At 35.4% G+C, this 27441-nt stretch overlaps 1 protein-coding gene across 1 annotated transcript in view; it reads right to left on the reverse strand.

Moving 5' to 3' along the window:
- The window catches only part of LOC106871086 (secretin receptor), a 100772-nt gene that overhangs the window by 22889 nt on the left and 50442 nt on the right, over window positions 1-27441 (reverse strand). The window contains exons 7-9 of the mRNA XM_089349235.1: window positions 23820-23880; window positions 19121-19187; window positions 606-691 (exon numbers count right to left, since the gene is read on the reverse strand). Coding sequence (XP_089205361.1) covers window positions 606-691; window positions 19121-19187; window positions 23820-23880 — 214 coding nt within the window. The remainder of the gene's footprint in view (window positions 1-605; window positions 692-19120; window positions 19188-23819; window positions 23881-27441) is intronic.

Here is a 27441-nt window from a genome sequence, read left to right on the forward strand (position 1 = left end):
ACTTTGCATGAATGTACTCTTTTGTTATAACTGCGAAATAATTATTGTCATACCTCTTCTAATCCGGAATTTGTATTGTATATACATCCTTAAAAGCCGCTTTCTAAGTTTACAATGTTTTGATTTAATTTGCAATGTCCAATGACTTTGTTTTATGTTGACTACGAGGCTATATACACGAGTATATTTCAAAAGTGTGCATTTCTTTTTCTTCTTTTTAACTTTTATTCATTTTTTTCTCCGCTGGTACCAACATGATAGAGATGGTACAAGTCCTCAAGAACCTTGGTTCCTAGATTGCACTTTCTTGAACTGGTTTCTATGTATGTAGCGTTATTCCTATAAAACTAACAAACATTTTTTGTTAGTTTTTTGTGAGAATTACAGACAGAGGAATGAGATCTGCTAAACTAAGACAGAATCTTCAACAGTGTCCCTGTGACTCAATTAGTTATGGACTTCACAAACAGATACTCATACTAGTTTAGAATTTCCAAAATGAACGAATACTGAAATCATTTCAGAACCTGCTTGGTGTAGTGCCTCCTGCTACACATTCAATAATTTACATTTGATAAAGAAATAAATCTGTTGTAAAAACTTACGTATACTGAGAGATCTGTGGTCGGGCATTTACGTAAATCTTCTGGAAAATCATTCGGATGATATTTATATAAAATATAAAGTTTACCTAAAATCGAAATTAAAAGGGAATGTTAAACAAAAATAACAGAAAATAAAATAGACATTTCAAATATAATTCTAATCATCTCAATACGAAATAAGTTGCAATAGTCAACTGTGAACAGAGAGCCAGGCTCTACATTAAACAGAGCTAAATTTATTTACTATAACTATCTAGTAATTTAGTGGTTTACAGTTCTTATGTAAACGAATAAATGAATTTCATAAAGAAAGAATTCTTTCCGATAAGTGTGAGCCATGTAATAATTTTTAATGTTTTATGAATCCTTGGTCGTTAGAATATTTGAATTTGATTGGTTAGCTTAATTCATTTCACAGTACATCGTATCAGTAACAAGCGCCATTAAAAACAGATTTACTTAACATTTTCATCCTGCCGTTTGTGCAACTGGACAAATTGACATTATCTAACTTATCAAATTCACTTAAGTCTACACATTTGTTTTACATCTTTCATTAAATACATGTACACGTATGCACACGAGCGCGTGCGCACACATACACACACACACACACACACACACACACACACACACACACACACACATACATACATACATACATATACATGAATATAAGTATTTATGTATGTGTGTATGTATGTATGTATATATATATATATATATATATATATATATATATATATATATATATATGTATATGTACATGTACAGAGAGAGAGGGTGAGGGGAAAACAGACAGAGATAAACAGATAAATTGGTAGATAAATACATATAGAGACTATATTGCATTTCCTTATCTCGCATGTAGACTTATAGAATCACGTGAAAGGTTATGTAGTTTTTTTTTTATTTCTTAAACACTTGCATATGATATACGCACATGTAAGTACGTGTGTGTGTGTACGTACACATACACAAACACGTTCAGACATACTGACATACACACATGCACAGACACACACACACACATATAAATATATATATATATATGTATATATATATATATATATATATATATATATATATATATATATATATATATATATATATATATATATATATATATATATATATATATATGCGTATACATGCATACTGGTATAGATATAAACATACACACATATGCACACACACACACACACACACACATATCCTGAAACTTCTATACTCCGCCTACGCGCTCAATAATGCGGACACATACTATTTTTTTCACATGCCTTTTTTCTCCAATTATAAAAAAATTAATAATCCTACTTAACCCGTTGTTTAATGTCATTGTTTGTAGTAGCCTGCACGTCGCCCTGTTTTACCTCTATCCAAGGTCGACCACATGCTTTCTGCTTTCTGCTTCGCACGTCTTACAAACTACTCTAGCACAAACACCAATATCTCTCTCCCAACTACAAGCTAATAACAATGTGTAACATGATTTTGTTCCTTGGGTAGCAATTGTTATTTCCTATTTGCTTTTGCTTACTCCTAGAAAGTATGAAAAATGGCTAATATTTCCTTCGAACTTTGCTTTTGTTACATATATTCAAATTCCAAAGAATCCCTCTCAACACATGGCTATAATGTTCCCCTACTACTCCTGCTCATCATCAAAGATGCACATCTTGTCAGCCACTAAGGGACATGCTCAAGTAGTTACAGTCAAGCAACTGGCAAGCACATCTGTGGTATTGAGCAAAATATTTGCTATAACGGTATTTCTGCTCCAACAACTCAGCGCTGAACTTGTGTAAAACGTGATAGAAAATAGGTCAGTTTCAAAAATATTGATGTCCTGATCACAAAAGCAAAGTTCGAAGGGAATAGTAGTCATTTACTTTGATTTCTATTTGAAGCAAATAGGAAATAACACTTACTGGTCAGAGACAAAAAAAACAAGGACTATTCTATATTTTGTGTTATTTTGATTGTAAAATTTGTTAACTGTCAGTTCAGGCTAAACTAACTCGGTAATGTCAAGTATAACCACTACGAAAAAATTAGTTAATTAGCCACACCCAACTTAGGAATGTTATGTTCAACATAATAGTAGTAATAACTTTTATAGGTTTGATGATTAACGATATTCAGTTAAGAGAGGAGACACATTGTCTGTTAACAACTAATTATAGGTGACATTATTTGAAAAGCAGCTTGCTATTTTTACTGGAACTAATGAGATGTACACTGTATATTATACACGTAGTAGTAGTAGTAGTAGTAGTAGTAGTAGTAGTAGTAGTAGTAGTAGTAGTAGTAGTAAAATAATAACAGTAATAATAATTTCTACTATAGACACCTGAAATTTTGGGGTTGGGGTTAAGTCAATTATATCGACCCCAAGAGTACATATATATATATATATATATATATATATATATATATATATATATATATATATATATAGATATGCAGGCAGGGAATCGTCAATTAGTAATAAAATTAATAATTAACAATTTTGCCGGGTAGCTCAGTATGAAAAAACCTTTTTCGGTAAAAAACATTTATAATCATAAATATATAGGGATTGACAGTAACCTGCTTCTCCAACATACTGAGAATTCAGAAACAGCAATCAGTAGTTCTTTGACTGCTGTTTCTGAATTCTCAGTATGTTGGAGAAGCAGGTTACTGTCAATCCCTATATATTTATGATTATATATATATATATATATATATATATATATATATATATATATATATATATATATATATATATATATATATATATATGTATGTATGTATATATATATATATATATATATATATATATATATATATATATATATATATATATATATATGTATGTATGTATGTATGTATGTATGTATGTATATATATATATATATATATATATATATATATATATATATATATATATATATATATAATAGCTTCCCTCAGATGCGCCGCCACAGCAACACGTGCGTGAAAATCTATACGAAAACTGCAAACCTATGTCAAATTTTTAATTTTAATTACATATACATCCATATTTATACCAGACATTTATATATATGCACATTGCTGTTTCTCGCTTTCTCGCTGTTTCTCGCTTTCTCGCTGTTTCTCGCTTTCTCGCTGTTTCTCGCTTTCTCGCTTATACATCATTAATAATTATACATACGAAAGAAACAAAGAAACATCAACACATGTCCATGGGTGGTAAACGCTGTGAAGAGGGACCCATAACAAGCCAACCAAAAAAAAAAAGAAGAAAGAACGATGAACAGATAACAATGAATATTATGAAATGGTTGATTTATGATTTACACACATCACTATGCAACACTCCTCCAAAAACATACAGGAATAAACTCATACAGTAAATACCCAACAAAATGAACAAAGATCACATGTGCCATAGAAGTCCGATACTCAACAGAAGAACACAACCTTCGCTGTACAAACAACACACAATACAAAAACTAATACAACAGAAGACTCAAATCAAACTCCTTAACAAAACAAATTGATGCAATACAATATCCCGCCCCAACCAAAAGAAAAATGCAGCACACACCACCTTACCAGCACAAAAGTGAAACAAATGATGCAATGGAAAGTTACTTGAAAGTATCAGATGTCAAAAAACAATAGCGGTGATGACGTTGGTGACGAACGTTACCTTACTTCAGTTTATGAGAGACAGGAGTTTCCTTAGAAACTCTGGTTGTGACTGTGAAAATGAAGCTGAACCTTTAAGGGAAGACCTCTCCTTCAGCAGTGGTTAAGTAAAGATGCGGACTGACCACAGCTGTTATCCTAATACAGCATCAGCAGATAATAAAGAGGAGGAACTGGACCGAGAGAAGAGATCACAAGAGAACTGGAAAAGAAAGACCAAGCAGTAGGAAAGACAAACAAAATGAAAACGAAAATTGAGAAGGAATACATCAGAAGGGTGAGGAAGCTAATGAAGTCAAAGCTAAATGGTCCGATTCTAGAGAATCTAGAGAAGGCTGTAAATACTTGGACAGTATCATTACTTAGATACTCAGCAGCGGAGGATGGTTAATAGCAGCAGAAGACTGCGTCAAGTTAGCTAGAGTAGATATATACTCTTATGTAAGTAATAGGGAAGGAAGTTTATTAAAAGCTGCTAGAGTCAAAGCAAGACATAGAGAAACAACAAAAAAAAAACGATGTTAAAATCCAGAAAAAAGAACAGACGATATCTAACTGGCAGGAGAAGACTTCGCATGGTAGATTCCCAAAGATAGTTGCAGCAAATAGTAGTAGTGAGACATGGTTATGGTTGCAGAAAGGAAAGGTTAAAAGGGAGGCAGAAAGTTTGTTAGTACCAGTACAAGATCAAGTATTAAGGACTAATTAGATAAAAGCCAAGATAGATAAAAATTAAGCAGATTCTCAATGTAGGCTATACAAATCGGAAAGCGTTATTCATATAGTAGGTGAATGTAACAAACTAGCACAATAGGAATATAAGAAAAGACATGACAACCTAAGGAGAGTAATCCACTGGGAGTTATGCAGAAAGCTAGGATTTGAACATACTAATAAATGATATGACCATGAACCTAGTAAAGTACTAGAAAGTAAGAAATATAGGATGTTGTGGGACTTTAACATTCAGACTGACAGAGTAATAAAAGCTAGAGGGCCTGATTGAGTAGTAGAAGATAAAGAGAATAGAAAGTGCCAGATAATTGACTTTACAGTCCTAAATGATGAAAAACTCAATATGAGAGTTATAGAAAAAATAGCAAATTACCAGGAAGACTATGGAAAGTGCGGATAAAATGTATCCCAGTAGTTATAGGTGAATTGGGAACTATTCCTAAAATTTTGAACAGATGGATAGAGGAAATAGGCATAAAACCCAGTTTAGTACAGCTCCAAAAAAAAAAAACAGTGTTATTAGTGACAGCTAGGATATTCAGAAGGGTTCTTGGCATCTAAGATTACTTGTTGCAGCCTGATGTTAGGAATTTTTCTTTTCCAACAGTTTAATCTGTTGTGTGCATAATAATAATAATAATAATAATAATAATAATAATAATAATAATAATAATAATAATAATAATAATAAGCCTTAGATATTATGACTGAAAAATGGCATGGAAAACCTCTCAATGGCAAATACCCAAAGAGAGCGAATAATGCAGATATTAACAAAGCCCTTACCCACCAATGGTTAATGGCCTCTGGCTTGAAATCAGAAACAGAGGGGTTTATCATAGCAGCCCAAGATCAATGCCTACCTACAAAGAACTACCAGGCCAACATATTAAAGAACGGCAGCTCCCCTTTATGTCGTATATGCCAACAACAAAATGAGACCATCGATCATGTTGTCTCCATGTGCAGTCTGCTTGCGCCTACAGAGTATCTCAACAGGCATGATAGAGCTGCACAATATATTCACTGGGTAATATGCAAAAACCTGGACTTGCCCCATGATAAAAACTGGTGGGAACACAAACCACCCCCAGTACTTAAAAATGATCACATTGCACTCCTCTGGAACTTCACCATTCAAACTGACAGAAAGATAGACGCAAATAGGCCAGACATCATACTGAAAGACTTCAGACAAAAATCATGCCTCCTCATTGATATGACTGTCCCAATTGATATAAACGTATCTGTCAAGACCTACCAAAAATTGAGCAAATATAAAGATCTTGAAATAGAAATTAGCAAAATGTGGAATCTGAAGACGAAAACAATACCTATTGTCATAGGTGCCCTGGGAATGACAGCGAAACGGGCTGATTACTACCTAGCTCAGATACCAGGAAACCCCAAAATGGCTGAAGTTCAAAAGATAGTGCTCATGGGAACTGCCCATATCCTACGTAAAATACTGTCTATGTGATCTCAAATTTTAAAGCAAACACATAAATTTCTTATGGTTTCTTAAACATTCACTTGAACAAAACTGTACAAATCCAAATATATGGTACCCTAGGCATAACACCTACATGAACTTCTAACTTGTTGTCTCTTGAGGTCTCTGGGTGAGACTTGGATCCAACTTGTACAAATGCAAAACAAATGTCAAACATAAAATAATAATAATAATAATAATAATAATAATAATAATAATAATAATAATAATAATAATAATAATAATAATAATAATAATAATAATAATAATAATAACAAGAGCACTCAGAAAGCGCAAACTTCCGCCAAGGCAACACCAACGTTCTCTCAACGATTTACCAGAGATGATTTTTAAAATGAGAATATCTGAAATAAATTCGACTGCTCTCACAAACGAGAATACTAAAAATGAACCCGATCGCTCTCAAAAATTAAGGAAAAAAAAACAGGAAAAATAATCCAGAATCTTTGACCAGTCCCAGATCGATCCCGAAATCTAATCGGTTCGTGCCAGTCACGAGGCCGAACATCCCTGAAAGTTTCATCCGAATCTATCCTGCAGTTCTTGAGATATCTTGTCCACGGACAAACAAACACAACCAAAAACAATACCTCCGCCTTCGCTAAGGGGGAGGTTATAATACCCTGATGTAGTGCCAGGCACTGGCTCTCATGGTTTCTGATTATAACTGATTGGAAGTGTTATGCACATATTTTGTCTTGGTATAAAAGATGGGCTATAGCAAATATTCTACTCAATACCACAGATTTGCTTGTCAATTGTTTGACCTTAACCAGTTGAGCATGTCCCTTAGTGGCTGACGATATGTGCATCTCTGATCACGAGTAGTAGTAGTGGGGGAGCATCATAGCCATGTGTTGAGGGGAATTCTATTGGGCTTGAATAATTAATGTCTGCAAACATGGGTGTTTCATTCATCATCCTTAAAGAAACATCATTCAAGGACCTTTTGAGCGGGATTCATTGCATAAAAAGAGATGCAATGACCAGTGTGGTCACCTGACCAGACATTGGAAACCGGACATTGTTGTGGTGAATAAAAAAGAAAGAACACGCATGATAATCGACGTAGCATGCCTCGGTGACAACAGGGTAAATGTGAATGAAGAAGAAAAAATAAACAGCTATTAAGATTTGAAGGGGGAAATACGAAGGTTGTGGTCAATGAGGAGAGCAGACGTGATACCAATTGTAATTGGTGCACTTGGAAGTTTCTGCACTCAACTACAAACATGGCTGAAAAAGATCGGTGCAAGTGTGAAGGTAGAACACCTACAAAAATCAGCATTGCTTGGAACTGCAAGAATTCTTCGCAGGGTTCTTGAAGTATGACCAGTAAACAAGTGTCACTTTAGTCTGCTGGCTGTGAACAGTTAACACTTCCCATCATACCCAGTAAAATAAGCTGTGAGTTTTTATCACAGAAGAAGAAGAAGAAGAAGAAGAAGAAGAAGAAGAAGAAGAAGAAGAAGAAGAAGAAGAAGAAGAAGAAGAAGGTGGAGGAGGAGGAGGTGGTGGAGGAGGAGGAGGAGGAGGAGGAGGAGGAAGAGGAAGAGGAAGAGGAGGAGGAGGATATATGTGCAAAACTCAACACTTCATTTCACGTTATTGCAGTCCACTCAGCTATAGATGAGTAACCAACCCTTCGACGGACTGTTGCAATTTCGGTCGCTTATGCACCTTGGAAAGCAAGTAACCGGCCCAATTAGTTCTAGGAATCGAGACAGTTCTTACTTATAATATATTCTGCACACTTCAAAAAGTTTTCTTTTCCTCCATAAATGTAACTCTTCTGTACACTCATTAAACTTACTAACTCTGAATGCTCATGCTTCTTTCCTTTATAAACTCTTCACGCCAAGATTTGTGTTTTCTCAAACCGCTTTGTTTTAAATTTCCCTCTGAACGCAATTAATTCTTCTCCAATTTTATCAGCCATCAAATAAGCATTTATGCTGATTTCTCTCAGCATCTCAGATTCTATTTCTAAAGAATTGACTTTTGTATTTCTCGAGAGAGTCTCATATTCTTAATATGTTATCTTACATCTTTTCAATTGTAAATCACTGTTCTAATAAGTTGATGTGAAATCTTTAACCATTGGTTGAGAGAAAAAAAAAAGCTATCGTGTCAGATCGATAAACTTACTTTTTTGAGAATATTCAAAATTTGGTCCATATTCATGTTTTTATGTCTCTCATAACTTCTGTTACTTTTCCCATTCTACTTTAAATGCTTAATCGTTATTTTTGCTTCTCGTTACTCGTATCATATTTTTCTCTCCAAATCCTGCAACAACTTCAACTCCTATACCACGTATGAAACGTAACTCTGCGGCTCTCTTTCTTACATCATTTGTTCCTGCAATATTCTAGCCCCAACCCTTTTCAATCTTTCATCAACCACATCAAATTTACTTGCATCACTGATCTGATTGGTTTAATTGTGCGAATGAAAACACTTCCCTAATTGGGCATAATCTTAATAATCGTAATTACGTGACTTATTCGCTTCATTCTGTTATTAATGTTTGTCATTCTAAGACAGTGAAATTGCAGAAACAGAACTATGCAGGAATGTACGTGTTAAAGCATTTTACTTCGTGTTTTTTTTTCGTTTTAAGATTGAATTACACTATGGTCACATGTTTCTTTAATTACTACAAGATTAATAAAATTAATAGTGCTAGTGTACAAACGATTTTTTTAAATGTAAGAATAGAATCTCATTAAGTTGACATAGGCTTAGATATAATTTTATGACTAAGAAGTTCGTTTCACATTCCTGTGGTGATTAAGTAGATGTGTTTGTGAGTGAGTGTCTATATATATGTTTGTTTGGGAGTATGTGTATGTTTGCTTGTGTGAGTGCATACCGGTGTAAACTGGTGCATCTAGTTGTGGTCGTTTCCATCAAAAGGTAACTTAGCCAGTCAGTTAGCTAAAATTTAGTTAGGTAAAATGAGTACCGAATTTAAATACTTTGACTAAAACCTATAAAAGAATTATAACTACCAGTAACTATGGCAAGATTAGGATGTTCACTTTAAAATCTTTGCAGTTGTTTATGTCTTGTAATGTAATGAATTAATGGAGCTTAAACGGCTAATGGAGGTTCTTTACCTTTCAGTACATCAGCGAAATCTATAGCATCACCAAAAGATACTTTGCTTCATTCAATTTGTGTTATTTCCTTCACTTCCATCTTAATTACTATTTAACTTCAGATCTCTAACAAATGATTTGTTTGCATTTCATTTCACTGAACTTGATACATCAGAATATTTGTTGAAGATAATTGTTTTGTAGACAGTCGACTTGGTATAAATGATAAAAAATAAATAAATGAATAAAATCCAGATGTGATACATTCCAAGATCGAGGTCGGAATATTAAGGATTGTTGAAGTCAATAATCTGATTAAAACGAGAGGAGGCTCTAAGTTATTGCAAAGCCGAATGCACGGATGTTAGCCGTAACAGCTTTGAAGTTTATGGTTTATGATCATATCTTTCTTGAAAAACGAAACTTGTCATAAACATTCTTTCCTATCATAAATGCGTCTTCTAATTACTGTGAAAATTGAAATGTAACCCGTAATTATATGCCATAACACAAATGAAGATAGAACAATGACACACACATACATATTAAATACATACATAGTTATACATACATACATAGTTATACATACATACATAGTTATACATGCATACATACAAGCATACATAACTATACGATTTCTTGTTTGTATTTGTTTTAATCCTTAATGTCGGTTTGTTATAACGCCACTTCGGTATAGCAGTATAGTTGGTTAGACCAGTAAGACACGACTATCTATAACCGTCTACGTTGTACCCTTTCTTTATACTGATCGATGTCACCTTATTTATAGCGACTAGCACATACTACTCGTCATGTGGGAGGAATGTACCATTATTACTATTATCCCCACATTTCTCCTTTTAGTTTTTCTTTTTTTTCTTAGGGAGTGTCATTTTATTTCTTTTAATAGTAATATTTTTTATATATCTCCACCTCCCTTTTTAGGGTTTCTTTTTCTTAGTTACACATTTAATATTTTTTTCCTTTTGGCATCCATTCTCAGGAACTCCGTACATTTTCTTTTTCTTACTCTTGTGATTCTAGGTTCAATCACCTGTAGAGGCGTTGGTACTTGAAAAGTATCATATTACCATTCCATTGGTTCTTCCATTCTCTTTGATTCGCTCTCAACGAATCTTCTTTTTTTTTTCAGTTGGTTCATGTGTCTCTTGTATACGCCCCTTTTCTACTTTTTACCAAGTATACCATTTTTCCTATTCGTTTGGTAATCACGGCATCTTCCCAGCTCTGTTTTCCATTCTTATATGCCCTCACAAACATCTTTTCCCCAATTTTGAAAAATCTTGCTGTATTTTCCCTTGCAATTTTTCTTTTCTCGCCCGGTAGCAATTTGTCGGAGACTGATTTTATTTTCCTCACAACCATCAGCTCCGCTAGTGACATACCTGCTGGTGTATTTGGATTTGGTGTCACTTTCTTATTCAACTTTATTAGGGTTCTCTTGATCGTATCGAAAAAGCGTCAGGTGTGAGAAGGTATGATGCTGTAGTTACATGTTCTACAGCGAACGTTTTACAGAATTATTTAAATTCAAAAGACATCATTTGCGTTCCATTGTCAGAGACTATCGCGTCTGGGATGCCAAATCTCGCAAACAGCTCATGTAAAAAATTTGTCACAGTTGAAGAGGTTAGTTTTTTTACACTTACAAATTTCTGGCCATTTAGAGAAACTATCAGCTACCACGAAGTAGTACGAAGCGTTCGAAGGACCAGCGAAATCGATGTGTAGTCTCGACCACAGAACATCTACTTTTGGCCAAGGTTCACTTTTTATCGTCGGTAATTTTGCTGCTAGAGCACATCCTGTACAGCCTTTCACTAAATTTTCGATTTCTCTATCCATTTTTGGCCAGCACTCGTAGCTACGCATTAAAGCTTTCATCCTCGAAATACCAAGATATCCAACGTGAAATTCCCTCAACATTTTCTTTTGTAGTGTTTCAGGTATCACTACTTTTTGCGCATACATCAGCAGGCCATCACAAATTGAGTATAGGGTTAAGATTTGGTTTCGTTTCGCACCAATCCTATTCCTATTCACTTTTCCTGACCACAGTGTTCTTTTCACTTCTGTTATGAACTTGTCCTTTACCGCATTTCGCTTTAAATTTTCTAGGGTTACCGGTAACTTATAATATGATATAATCATACTATAAAAAGTTATAATATAATATAATGTAACATAATATAACAAATAATTAAAACAAATATATATCCTACAATTTGTTTCGATTCATATCCACTAGTGAATTTATGAAAAATTCACATTTATGTATATGAATCTCGTCAGGGTAATATTTTTCTAAAAAAATAGGCAAAACTTTCATGCAAGACGGCTAAATCATAAAATAGAGTCTATTTTATGATTCAGCAGTTTTGCATGAAAGTTTTGTCTATATTTTAGACAAATATTACCCTGACGAGAATCCTATACATAAATGTGAAATTTTTTCTAAATTCATTATTGGAAATGAATCGAAACAAATTGTAAAATATATATTTATATTAATCATTCGTTATAGATTATATTATATTATATCTTTTTATAGTATAATTATATTATATTATAATGTTAATAAATTTATACGTCGATTGTATTTCTATATTTCCCTTAATATATATATATATATATATATATATATATATATATATATATACATACAGATATATATATATAATTATATTTATATATGTATGTATGTATGTATGTATATACATATATATGTATGTATGTAAATACATATATATGTATGTATATATATATATATATATATATATATATATATATATATATATATATATATATATATATATATATATATATATATATATATATATATATATACTGTTGTATCGTAGTTACGATATATGATGTGTGTGAGTGTAACAATATATCACAGTACCAAATATACCCGTATAAATAAGCAATGTAACAAGTGTCGGTTATCTTATAACCGTTCGCAAAAAAACAACCCAATACTCTAACGCAGAATTAATAACGAGACTAACGCTCTCACAGTCGATCTCAATTAACTACTGGTTCATCTGTTTATAAGACTCGTCCAGTCTACCAACAGTCACGTTTGGGATGTCAGTTCACTCCACAACATATACAGAGAGAGAGAGAGAACTATATACATTTATAGAGATATACATATATACATACATGCATACATACAGTTCTTCAATCGACAGCTGATTAATGAAATGTTCAGTAGTGCAGTATTTGATATATGCACATACTGATATATTCACTCTCTCTCCCTCTCTCTGTCTCTCTTTCACACACACACACACATACACACAAATATACATCCATCCATTCATCCATCCATTCATCCATACATATATACATACATAATGCATACATACTTAACATACATACATACATACATACATACATACATACAAATAAAAAATACCCTGTTGTTGATGTTGGAATTCCAATGAAGGAGCTTTGGATCTAGGTTAGAAACCGATTCTTTCTCTATTGGCTAGAAATTTTTAAATAAACTGAATAATGGCATATATACACACGCATATACGTGTGTCAGTGTTGGGATGATAATTATGCAGAGAGCCTATGCCAGAGCACTCGCGTATGAACGGATCTATGTTTGTGTGTGTGTGATTGAGAAACTAATGCAGCCGAATCAAGGAAAAGCTGTCATTCTATGGTGAATTCCAGAAGATTTATTCTGTAGCCTCTCTCTATATATATATATATATTATATTATATTATATTATATAAAAGCCGTTGGAAAACAGATTTTAGCAGCGACTCCATCTAAAAATATCTGAAGAAGGAATTGTATTCCGAAATATCATCGGACTATAGATAACCAAATTACAACAGGTGTATAGTCCATTTTTTGTATTATAGTGCATTGTTGTACCAGTCAAAACTTTTTATTCTTTACAACCAATGCACAATGCTTCAAGCGAACTACAATACTATCTTATATTATATTATATCTTTTTATAGGAGGGGGGAGGGGGAGCAAATGGAGGGGAGGGGGAAGAGTGAGGGGGAAGAGTGAGGGGGAAGAGTGAGGGGGAAGAGTGAGGAGGAAGAGTGAGGGGGCAGAGTGAGGGGGAAGGGGAGGGGGAGCAATGGGAGGGGAGGGGCAACGGGAGGGGCAATGGGGGGAGCAAAGGGAGGGGAGGGGCAAAGGGAGGGGAGGGGCAAAGGGAGGGGAGGGGAGCAAAGGGAGGGGGAGTAAAGGGAGGGGGAGCAAAGGGAGGGGGAGCAGGGGGGGGGGGGGGCAAGGGGAGGAGCAAGGGGAGGAGCAAGGGGAGGAGCAAGGGGAGGAGCAAGGGGAGGAGGTTAGATGAAGTGGGGAGGAGGTTAGATGAAGCGGGGAGGAGGTTAGATGAAGCGGGGAGGAGGTTAGATGAAGCGGGGAGGAGAGTTGAGCCCATGTGGCGCAAAAGAGCGAAGAGAAGATTATACGCACAGACACACACACAAACACATCTATATATGTTTTTAAATGATTGATACGGAAGTGCGTATATATGTATATATACACAAATATATATATATTGTACATTCACACACACACACACACACACACACACACACACACACACACATACGCACACACAATTTCAGGCATGTTAATTGCTTAGGCTGTATAATTTCGCAATTTGTTCATTGTACATATTAATTGCATTGTAGCTAGACAAGATTAGTTACAATAGTATTAGTTACAACATTTATTTTGCCTGAGATGGCGAACATAACCTTGCAATGTTTGGCAGGAAGAAAAGCGTTCTTAATCGTAACTTCGTTTACTAAAATTATCAAACTTTGTTATTGTTGTTGATATTGTTGTAGATGGTAGTGGTGGTGATAGGCGTTGTCGTTGTGTAGTGGTGGTGTTGTTCTTCATAGCGTTGCTGCTATTGTTGTTGCTAGCAGCGGCGGCGGCGGCGGCGGTGGTAGTGGTGGCGGCGGCGGCGGTGGTAGTGGCGGCGGCGGCGGCGGCGGTTAACCTGTTCCTACTTTTACATGACAAAATAAAATATCTTTTATCTTTTACTTGTTTCAGTCATTAGACTGTGGACATGCAGGGGCACCGCCTTGAATGAATTGACTCCAGCACTTTTTTTTTTCTAAAGCCTAGTACATATTCTATCGATCTCTTTGCCGAGCCGCTAAGTTACAGGGACATAAACACACTGACACTGGTTGTCAAACGGTGGTGGGGCACAAACAAACACACAAAGACACACACACATATATATAAATTATTAAGGTGGCTATTCGCAATTTACAACTAAGAGGCACAAGTGCAGTCGTCACCAACATTGCTAGATATAAGAGTTAAAACAACTCTTAGCTACGTGAGAGCACTTTTCTAACAACTGACTGACAAGGGCGACAAGCTCCCTACGGCAAGAGATACGGAGTTATATGAGCGCTGATTTCATATTTGATTAATCTTCATCGGTGATCCATTACTCCACCGCCGAATGTTAATGAACTTAACTTACCCTGTTAGCCTTATAGAGATCACCATAAGAAACATTGACTGATTTCGGAAATGGTAAAGTAAGTATTATGAATTCTTAAGGTGGCTATTTGCAATTTACAACAGAAAGGTCACAAGTATAGTCGTCCCTGAAGTGACGGTGAATGGTAGTCAGCAACAGCATTGTCAGAAATAAGAGTCAAAACAACTCTTAGCCACGTAAGAACACTTTTCTAACGACTGACAAGGAACGAGTGTCAAACTAATACAACTGCTTGTTCTTCATACTCCTGTCTTATTCTTTTGTTTTTCTGTAAATTTCAACTGTAGATAGATAGATAGATAGATAGATAGATAGATAGATAGATAGATAGATAGATAGATAGATAGATAGATAGAAAGATAGATTCTCACACAAACACACACACATATACGACGGGCTTCTTCCATTTTCTGTCAATCAAATCCACTCAAAAAAGGCTTTGGTCGGCCTGAAGCTTATAGTAGAAGACACTTGCCCAAGGTACTATGCAGTGGGAATGAACCCGGAACCTAGAACCATGTGGTTGGGAAGAAAACTTCTTGCCACACAGCCCCGCCTGCGCCTTGCCAGCTCGACATACTCTTAATATATTAACTGAAGTTAAGGCGGCGATCTGGTAGAATCGTTAGCACGCCAGGCAAAATACTTGACCGCATTTCGACCATCTTTACGTTCTGAGGACAAATTCTGTCGTGGTCGACTTTGCCTGTCATCCTTTCGGGGTCGATAAAATTAGTACCAGTTGATCACTAGGGTTGGTGTAATCGATTTTCCCCCACCTCCGAAATTGCTGGCCTTATGCCCAAATTTGAAAGAAATATATTAACTGAAGTTGAAGGAGGCGAGCTAGAACCGTTCTGCATTTCTTCTGACTCTTTACGTTCTGAGTTCAAATTCCGCCGAGGTCGACTTTGTCTTCCATCCTTTCGTGGTCGACAAAATAAACTGTCAACTGAGCACTGGGATCGATATAATCGACTTAACCAATCGCCTTGTGCCAAAATGTGAAACCAATATATCAACTGAATTTGAATAGTTTAGCACCAACATAATGACAACCCATAGTGTTTTAATTTTATTAAAGCGTGCAAGAAGACGACTAACCCTTCCCATCTTATGGAAAATTAGTTAATCTTTGTGTTTGGCTCCAGGTCAGTTCTGATCAAGCTGAACTATGAGCAAAAGCATTTCATTTCTAACCATACTAGTTTTCATTTAAACGTCGTGTGTCTAGGGTCATATTATCCAATGTATCGGTCTTTTTTTTTTTAAGACAGTGATTTAATTTAATGGAAATGTAACTGTAAATTAATCACAGAGAAGCTGACTGACTGGATTGTAGAAAAAAATTGTCAAAAAACTTGGAAAATTTCATTTACGATAATAAATTGTTAGTGTTTTAATAATATCGATAGTAAAATACGTTTTTATCAACAACACATAAAACTCAATAGGATTTTTATTGATATAAACATATACTGCTTTAGGAAAAAAAAAACAACTTTGTTTGGTCTGTGACATACATTTCCCATAAAGAAGATATTAGCAGCCTAAATGAATTAACTTCAATTGTGACCAGAAAGCTATTATTAACTTCGAGTAATGATTACTTTCACGAATGCCAGACACCTTACTAATTCCTCTAGATAGCTTTAGCATTTTATCATCTTATGATAATACTATATATAGTGGTACCATGAGTATCATAACTCTCTTCTATAATTATTGTAATGCAAGTATATCTATATATGTAACCAAAAATATAAACAACTTTTTAGATCACTGTAAATTACACTATAATCTTAAAATGTTCAATTTTGATGTATTTTAATAAAATACATTAAATATATAAAAATATAATAGACATATATGGGTAGAAAAACTATATCGATGTATAAAAATATATTAGCATCTTAAAAGGTATATATTGAAGACATCGTTCTACTTAGAGATTAAAAGCGTTGTTAAAAACATATTTTAAAATATTAAAAAATAATAGTTTAAATCCTCACGAAAAAGTGAATAAAGAAATATTTAAGCATCCAGATGGAAGGTAGAATTTCCAATGATTAGATGGAGGTACTCCAATTTCAAGAATTAAGTGGTGGTACTCCGACGGCCGTTTGAAGAGTACAGTAATCTATGCAAATAAAGGATGTTCCTATTCAAATTTTTTAAGACACTGCCTCCTTCATCAGAAAGAATATATTTGTTAAGGATTCACATCTCATAATTATTAAATGGGTGTTTGGTTTTATACGGAACTATACGTGTTAGCAGGAAGAGGAAATGTTATAGCAAGAATTTTGAGAAGTAAATTTAAGAAATATGGTAGATTATAAATAATTAATAATTCACTAAGAGAAAGGTAAGGTGTAGGGTGCAAGTATAAATATTAGGTGGAATGCAACCAATTACAGAGTTTAATGATCAATCTATCCAGATTGATCAAAATGCTTAAATGTTGAATGGCATCTATGGTTACAAGAGTACATAGCATCCGTGAACTTATTCAGTAATCTAGAGTTATATCGACAGAGAATATTTATAGATTCTTAAATACATAGTCTACATACACGCGTAATCGTATTATACGGTGCGGCTTCTGCTATTATAGACCAAGATAATGAATATTGTATGTTCTTTAGCTTAAGTTCGTGTATATATGTGGCTAGCGTTGTTATGAATTTATATTTTAAGTTGGTAAAAGAATTCAAATGAGCGCTATAGCGACGCTTAAAATCAATAGTACTTTCTATATAAACCCTTACCCTCTGTGTGGAAGGTAACTCTATACAGCACTTATAAACTACATTTCTGCACAGGCAAGATCCAGCAAGTGAGCATGAGTGACAATTACATGTTTTTCTTCTTGAATCAGCATTAATCTTCCGTTTAACTGCGGTCAGAGTACCCTCAACTGGTAGGAAGTGGCCAGGCGTATTATTTTTATCATAACTGGTATTAGATTTTTAGTTATGGGGAGTAATAAAAGGATTTGAGTTGGTAGACTTCTTAAGAAAGAAACACACGCACACACACACACACAAAGAAAAGGAAAGAACGAGGAGGAAAAGCGAGGAAGGAAAGAAAAGGTAAGAGTCAAGGAATATTTTTTAAACAAAGTAAACAACAGGCTGTACGCGGTGCGCTGCATAGATAAATCAATTGTAGGACAGAAAGAACACAACAAGCAGAAATCCAACAAAAAACAACGTACGGAAAAATAGACGATAACATAACAAACGGGAAACTGGAGAAAAGCAAGACACACGAACCATTCGCAGCCAATTTTCTCATCAGTGTCCAGAATCAAAGCCGTTTCGCGCTTTTTTTTTACCCCTGAGTCCGCGCAAATCTGGCGAGTGCCAGAACATTAAGTTAAAAGCATTGAGCTTCTGGGAAAAGCAAACGAATATATATATTTAGATATGCATATATATATATATATATATATATATATATATATATATATATATATATATATATATATATATATATATATATACACACACACACACACACACACACACATGTATGTACGACGGAGTCTTGCACAGTTTCCGGCTCCCAAATTCGCACACAAAGCATGGTTAACACGGAGCTATAATTGAAAGCACTTTTCCGAAGGGCTGCGCAGTAGGACTGCACCGGAAACCACGCGATTACGAAGCGAACTTTTTAACTACAATGTCATAAACTTTTCAGTTATTTTATTAATCGCTTGGTTTTTATTCATTGTTTCTTACTCACATTTAGTCTTCAAAACTTTGTGGCAGTCTGATTGGAAAACGTCGGCCTGTACCCATACATACATACATGCATACATACATACATACATACATACATACATACATACAAATACAGACATGCATACAAATACAGACTTACAGACATACACGCGGGCAGACAGAGTAAAATAGAATTATATAGACTTACTATTATAGAAGCCATAATGGCTGAACGAAATATCCAGTATGATGACGTCGGGTGAGTATTCCAGCAGCTGCAAATACATTGAGTATATAGATACAAATATACATGTGTATGTATTTGCGCGCGTGTGTGTGTGTGTGTGTGTGTGTGTGTGTGTGTAAGATAGATAGATAGATAGATAGATAGATAGATAGATAGATAGATAGATAGATAGATAGATAGATAGATAGATAGACATGCAAACATATAGAGTTACATATATACATATACATGATATGTATACGATGAACACGCACAGAAACACAAACACACACAGACACACACACACATTCTAATTCCAATGGCATCACGCTTGATACTTGAAGTATTAAAGGAATTTGAATCAAACTGTTTGATCCATATATATATATATGTATGTATGTAATGTATGTATACATATATATATATATATATATATATATATATATATATATATATATATATATATATATAATCAAAAAAAGCAACACGGATTTTCAAGGGTGTTTTTTGTGGGGGGGAGGATTTTTGATCACCTAGTTTTTGGAATTGTTTGGATAATACCATACTATATTCTGGTGCCTAAACTTAAGTGCCATATTCAATTTTGAATCTAAATTTTTTATATATATATATATATATATATATATATATATATATATATATATATATATATATATATATATATATATATATATATATATTTACGGTCGATTCTCTTGTGAACGACAAATGAGAGTTCAGTAAAATAAACCATTGATTATGTTCTATATGGACATGAATGTGTCTCTTGAGGTCTGCTGGATCATTGCAAACTTTTTGGCAAATGGAATAAGTTGAGGACCCAGTTCGCTTGAGTGCTTCTGGATTATTTACTACGTATTTTCTTGAGTTGACGGCTAGGACTGCTTTGCTTCATGTCACAAAACCACAATGACAGGTAAGGTTTCTATTTAGAGGAGCAGTGTTTTGCCAGCGTGCTTTCATGCTTGCACAAAGTTGGTCTCGGGGCTGGAGTCGATTTTACTCAAATTTTTCAACTCAAGAGAAGCAGGGCTGGCGCCAAGTCCTGTGTTCTGATGCTTTGTTTTCCCAGGAAGAAAAGGGAATGTTGCATCATTTCAAATTGTCTTTTAGTTTGTCTTTGAAACGCAAGAGTGGCCTTCCAACCGACCTTCCTGTTAGGAATTAGCCAAAGAGAAGTTGCTTCGGAATTCTGATTGCACTCACACGTGAGATAACCTGACCATCTAAGCTGTATTTTGATGAGGATGACTTCAATACCTGATATGTTGCATTTTTTAAGTACCTCACTTTTATGAATATAGTCACTCGGTTTTATGCTGGAGATAGTACGCAAGCATCGCATATGGAAAGTGTCAAATTGATTGATGTGCTTTCCCACCAAGATTCAGCACCATAAAGCAATGTTGCCAAGACCACCGACTTATATACATCAACTTTCACCTTCAACAATACATCGTGGCTGTTCCATAGTCTGTGATAAAGCTTACCCAAAACGGAACTAGCCTTCCCAATTCTGGAATCGATTTCCTTATCCATCTTCGCATCATTGGATACAATGGAACCAAAATAAGTAAATGAGGAAACAGTTCTTAATGCTTTCCCATCAACATATACAGTAGGGTCAACAGCGGGAAGACGGTCACGAATGGACTGATAAACAAGCTCAGTTTTCTTGATGTTGACGGTCAGACTAAAAGCCTTCGATGTACACGAGAAGTTGTGTAGAATCCAATGCATCTCCTCAAGAGTGTGTGCTACAATCGTCTGCGAAGAGCAAATCTCGAATTGTTTGTACCAAAGTCTTAGCTTTTGCTTTGAAGCGCTGTTGGTTGAACAAGCCACTACCAGTTCTGTACTCAAAATTTACACCTTCTGTAACATCCTCGAACGTTGTTTCCAACATGACGAAGAAATACAAAGCAAATAAGATATATATATATATATATATATACGACCATTAGTGCAGCAGGTACCTCTGAGTTCATATAAGAGTTATTAATATATAGTTAATTCCCCTAAGAATGTAATTTTACGTTCAGCACTATACAAGTTATTCACCACTCCGATGAATAATATTTAATCCAGTTGCTGAAAAGATCGTCGTTTTTGTATGTTTGCCGTTCCGGTCAACTTTGAATTGAGCCTTATATGACCAATTGCTAATAGGCATATTCACAGCCTTCAAGGATTCTGTCTTTTCGATCCACCTGATGAACAAGTCGGCACCAAATTAAATAAGTGGAGGAGGTTGTACGAATCATATTTCCTTTAACATGACAAACCTGTTCACTGACGTTCTTATAGGCATCTACTACTACAACTAGCAGCAAGAGAAGGACTCCGAAAAGTGAGGACATCATAATTTCTTCTCCATTACTGCTGAAATAAAGTTTAAGGACACAAAGACGTTGAAACTTATCGTCAATAGTGTGGAGGGGAAAGATACACGACAGTGTCCTTCAAAATGTGAACCAGTGTCTCATAAACACATTAATGAGGAAGTGGTGCAGCAGATATGACGCAGGCGTGTTAATCATATAAAACGAAATAGAACAGTAATATATCAGAACGTCAAATGACAGACTTTTAGTAATAGTAGCAGCGAAATGTTTTCACATACTGAAGCAAGAACATCGAAAAGGCATCAGTCGTTTCATATCGCATCTCGTGTAATGGATATCGACGGTAACCCTTTGGAGTACCATACTAAGGATGATAACAGGCGGGGGAAAACAAAGTGCGCTCTAACCCAACCTAGCCTGTGGGTCTCACTCGCTGTATGGGTGGAACTACCATAAATGTACATTTCTGAATGTAGTTTTAAATAATTCTTTCTACTATAGGCACAAGGCCTAAAATTTGGGGAGAAGGCGCTAGTCTACTACATTGACCTCACTATCCAACTGGTACTTATTCTACTGACCCCGAGGAGCTGAAAGGAAAAAGTCGACCTCGATGGTATTTGAACTCAGATCATGGAGAGTCAAAAGAATTAAGATAAACAAAGCTCTTTTTTAGCCTAAAATATACTCTCCTACATTTTCTACAATGCTCTTCCATCTATCTGGTAGAATTGCAAGGCCCCTCTTCCAAAATTCACTTGTCCGTGACAAAAAAATACTCCTCCACTACTGTTCTGACCTTGTCTACAGAATTCATATTTTTTCCCTCCAAATGATCTTGAAGACTGCAGAATAAATGATAATCAGATGGGGCAATGTCCGGCAAATATGGTGGGTGGGACATCGTTTCCCATTCAAACTGCTCCAGCCTTTGGATTGTCATTCTCGCTGTATGTGGCCGAGCATTATCCTGATGGAAAAACACCTTTCGTTTTGAAATCAAAGATGGTCGTTTTTCTTCTAGCGCTGACTTAAGCCGCTCGAGCTGCTCACAGTAGATCTCCTTTGTTATCGTTCGGTTTGGGTTTAAAAGCTCAAAGTGGACTAAACCTTTCATATCCCATCAAACAGATAACATCACCTTACGAGAGTGAAGACCTTCTTTAGCCTGGGGTGCCGATGTTTCTCCTCTCCTTACCCACTGTCTTCGACGCTTGACATTTTCATAGAGACCCATTTCTCGTCACCAGTCACTATTCGGTCCAAAAAAAGGTTCATTCGTGAGACGTGACAGCAAAGAGCACACATTCACTCTCTGCGTGCGATTAGACACAGTTTGTGAGGAACCCATTGACCCAATTTGCTGACTTTTCTGATGGCACGCAGGTATCAATGAATGGTTGAATGACCAAATCCAAGCTTCTCTGCTAGTTCCTCGGACGTCCTCGTCGGGCTCTACTGATCTTCCAGGACGACGCCCGCCTTCTAGGCTGTAGTTTCTGGTTCGGAATTTCTGGAACCACCATTGACACTGGCTTACGTTTATTGTCAGATCCCCATATACTACATTGATATTCCTCGCACTTTCCGTTTTGTTGTTGCCTTAATTGAACTCATAAAGCAAAATATGCTGAATATTCTCCTTTATCACTTTCATTATAGCTTTGAAAAATAACTATTAAAATCGAACTGCACTGTTCAAAACTTACACTAAGAATAAGCGCAAGGTAAAATTACTACCTGCTTTTATAGCAAGTTGATGCAGATAGTTTATCCCGTCCCCCTCCAGCTTTTAGTTCATGCAATTAAAAAAACCGCATTATTTATGGGATGACTCAATGTGAAAACGCCTTCGGTGTCTCAATAAAAAAATTAGCAGAACTATTAGAGGATTGGAAAACATGTATGCCTTGCAATATTAACAGCATTTGTTCTGGCTTTTTATGTTCTAAGTTCAAATCGCACCAAGGTCTACTTTGATTTTCATCTATTCGATAAATAAAAGTGCAATTTTTGGTACTTCATTAGTGCTGATCAGCAATGGCATCAATTTAATCTGCTAACCATTTCCCACCAAAGTTCCTATCCTTGTAGCAAAGCCTTATGGTTATAAAACAATTATTAAGTAGTCGTTGCTAATATTAGTGATGATGAGTGGGAGAAAGAAGAGTATGCTCTAAAAATCAATGTTCTGTAAATGACGAAATATTAGCATTAACGTCACAGAAAAGTTTTTTTTTAAATTACGAGTGAAAGATAGGGAAGAATAAAAAAAAATGACAATGAACAAAGTAAAGAAAAACAAAAGAACTTACAAATAATTTTCATACACGATTCTGACAATAATCCATGGAACCAGAAAGAAAAACGGGGAAACTGTGAACATAAATGATTATTAATTAGAAAAATGTATCATTTATTGATATGGAAAGATTCATTCATTCACAGATGTAACACTGCATGACAAACTGCCGCTGCTTGCTTTTTTAGTATGTTTGAGAAAGTTTGTATTTATACGAGTACGCCGTATCTAACGATTGATAGAGCGACATTCAATGGACAAGCAAGCAGCAAACAAGAAAACCTCAAAACGCATGCCTGACCTACTTGACGAGGCAACTAAATCTCCCTCAAAGTTTAATTGAATGCGGTGAAAAGGAACAACACATCGGATAATATGGTAATAAATATGCTAAATCTGAAACGTAGAATACAATGAAAAGTGGGATAGTAATGACTAAAGCACATTTGATTATGGAACTCCAGCTGTCTGTAACATCATTGGCAGAAAAGAAGTTTATAATAGTAAAAGCTTGTTGATGTGTGATAGTTCGGGATTCAAGGAATCTCATTGTTTGTGTAACCCAATAAACAATGTCGACACAAAGAAAAAGGAAAAATCTGAATTCAGGATTTCAAGTTCACGAAACGCTCGTTAATTATGAGGTTCTCCAACTACTTTCAACCTGTATTATAATGCATAATATGTGTGCGCGCACAAACACACGCACACACACACACACACACACACACACACACATATATATATATATATATATGTGTGTATATCAAAACGGCTCCGGAACCAGGTGCATGCGTTCCTCATTTTTAATTTTTTACGTTTCATACATTGGACTGCGGTCATGCTAGGGCGCTACCTTGAAGGGTTTAAGCAAACAAACCCATCCCAGTACTTATATTTAAATCTGGTACATATTCTATTGGTCTTTTGATGAACTACCATGTTACGGGAACGTAAGTAAAATAACACTGGTTTTCAAACTCTGTTAATGTATAAATATCTATACTTGAATATTCATCTTCTGAAAATTGTGCTTTCTTTCTATTTACATGTAAAGGGTAAAGACCGCTTTCGGTCATGAATGACCATAGGATTGCATGACCATAGAAAGTTCCCCTACGAGGCACAAGTCGGGGGAAGATTGCTTATGGAAAACCAGCAATCGCCCATGCAAACCAGCTTCCCCAATCCATCGATGTCATCCACGTGGAAAGCAAAGGCCGATACTGCTTGGCACCAGTCACGTTGCAACTCTATTCTACAGCTAAGTGAACTGGAGCAACGTGAAATAAGGTGTCTTGCTCACGAACACAACACACGACTCGGTCCAGGAATCGAGCTCATTATCTTATGATTGTGAGCCAGACGCTTTAACCACTGAGCCATGTGCCTTCACATATTTACATGTGTACATGTACATATATCTTGTATATCAAACCAAGCAGTTTCATTAATTTTCATCATTCGCTCTCTCTCTCTATCTATCTATCTATCTATATATATATATATATATATATATATATATATATATATATATATATATATATATATATATATATATATATATATATATATATATATATATATATATATATATGTATATACATATATGTATGTATGTATGTATGTATGTATGTATGCATGCTTATATATATACAGCCGGTTTCCACACGGTTTCCGTCTATCAAATTCACTCGCAAGCCATTGGTCGATTAAGAGTTATAGGAGAAGACACTTACCCAAGGTGCTGCGCAGTGGAACTGAATCCGAAACTATGTAGTTGGGAAGCAATGTTTCTTAACCACACACCTATGCCTGCACCTTTCTTCAGTGATCTCTCATAGCGGTCATGCACATTAGCTTCTTAACCCTGCTGCCTTAATCGAATGCTTCTGTCCATCAATATTTTGAATTTTCCTGTTGATCCAATCTCACCTGTTTTGTTATTAAGACAGGGTATTCACTTTGTTCATTGTCCGTCCCAGTCTCACCCACTTAACAGCATCACACCAGTCACATCTTTCAACTACTGAGTGTTTTTTGTCACTTCAATAACTCTGCTATTTTCTTTGTGTCGCCATTATTTATTGGGGTACACAAACAATGAAATTCCTTGAATCCCGAACCATCACAAGTCAGCAAGCTTTTACTATCATAAACTTCTTTCCTACCAATGATGTTACAGACATCTGGAGTTCCATAGTAATAATATACAATCAAATGATTGTGAAACTTGATGGGAGACTAAATCCTTTTGTGGGACTGTAACGCCAGGTCGCAGTTGAGCAACGAAAATTTGACAGCCCATGAAATATATTTAAAGAAAGTTTAACGGTTTGGTCTGCTGCTAAATTGCTTGAATGAGCTTTCCACGATGTAATTACATCAGTTTCAACTCACCGCTTCAGGCGATTAAATCACTTGCTCGACTAAAACTCCGAAAAATTTGTGAGCTTGTATGAGAGTGTGCTTTGTTTGTAAGTGTAACTCTGTGTGTGTGTGTGTGTGTGTGTGTGTGTGTGTGTGTGTGTGTGTGTGTGTGTGTGTGTGTGTGTGTGTGTGTGTGTTGCGCGTGCTTAGTATTATTAGGAAAGGATCGTAGCATGAGATAGGTTTGACTGAAAATGAAAATGTTAATTTGAAGTATGCAGAATTCAGGGATTGGAACGGATACAAAACACACACAAGCCTCAACAGAATAACAAGGACAAGCAGGATATCGAGATCAGTGAAATATTCCAGACTGAAACGGAAGGGAGTACGACAAAAGCTCCCTTCTTGAGGAACGATATGGTAGCGTAAAATACTTTCAGTCATCTGTCAAAATAGCAACTGCACTAAATACTTTGCAGTATTTAGTTGTGTGTCTTTGGGTTCCAATCGATTTTCCTTTCACAAGCCGAGTGATAGACTAGTATCGATTCAATTTTCTACATATCCCTTTTAAAATGTAAGTTCTTGTGTCAACATTAAAAAGATAGTCAGTATTAATACTGAAGGCAGTCAAATGTGAGAAAGAGTCGAATGTGGTAATAAGTTTCCAATACTGCTAGGAGCTACTTTGTTTTTCATTCACCAAGAATGTATAAAAAATAACGATCATATAACAATTGACTGTGTAATTTCGCTACATTCATGTTATTTCAATAAGCAGCGGTGGATGACAGAAATGGTAGAGGACCGGACGTAATACACTGCAATATGTAGCTAAGTCCTTTTCAAATATCACTTTTTGTGTTTCGTGTTTTGACGTTCCATAAAATAAATACCAAATGAGGTACTGATGTTAATTTAATTGACTGTTCCTCTTCTCTAAGTTATTTTGGCTATTTTGAAATAATTATTTTCATAGGTTGGGCTACACTTTTGAAAAAAGAGAGATTGGGAGTTTTGATGAGGCAAGTAGCAAGGTCCAGAGTGTATGGCTGATTTGAAATGACAGGAAAAGCTGGTCGAGCAGGCTTATGATCAATAATACACAAGGTATCACTATATTTTCTTTTTTAGACACCAGTAGTGGTTGAGAAATACTTGTTGCCTCACTCCTTGGCAATTTTACAGGCGTTGTTGGGGATGCTGAGGAAATGAAGAAGGCAAGTTTAAAGGGGTCTTGTTGTATGTTAGAAATCATTGCT

This window comes from Octopus bimaculoides, chromosome 1, assembly GCF_046866305.1.
Source record: "Octopus bimaculoides isolate indiv1 chromosome 1, ASM4686630v1, whole genome shotgun sequence".
Lineage (NCBI taxonomy): Eukaryota > Metazoa > Mollusca > Cephalopoda > Octopoda > Octopodidae > Octopus > Octopus bimaculoides.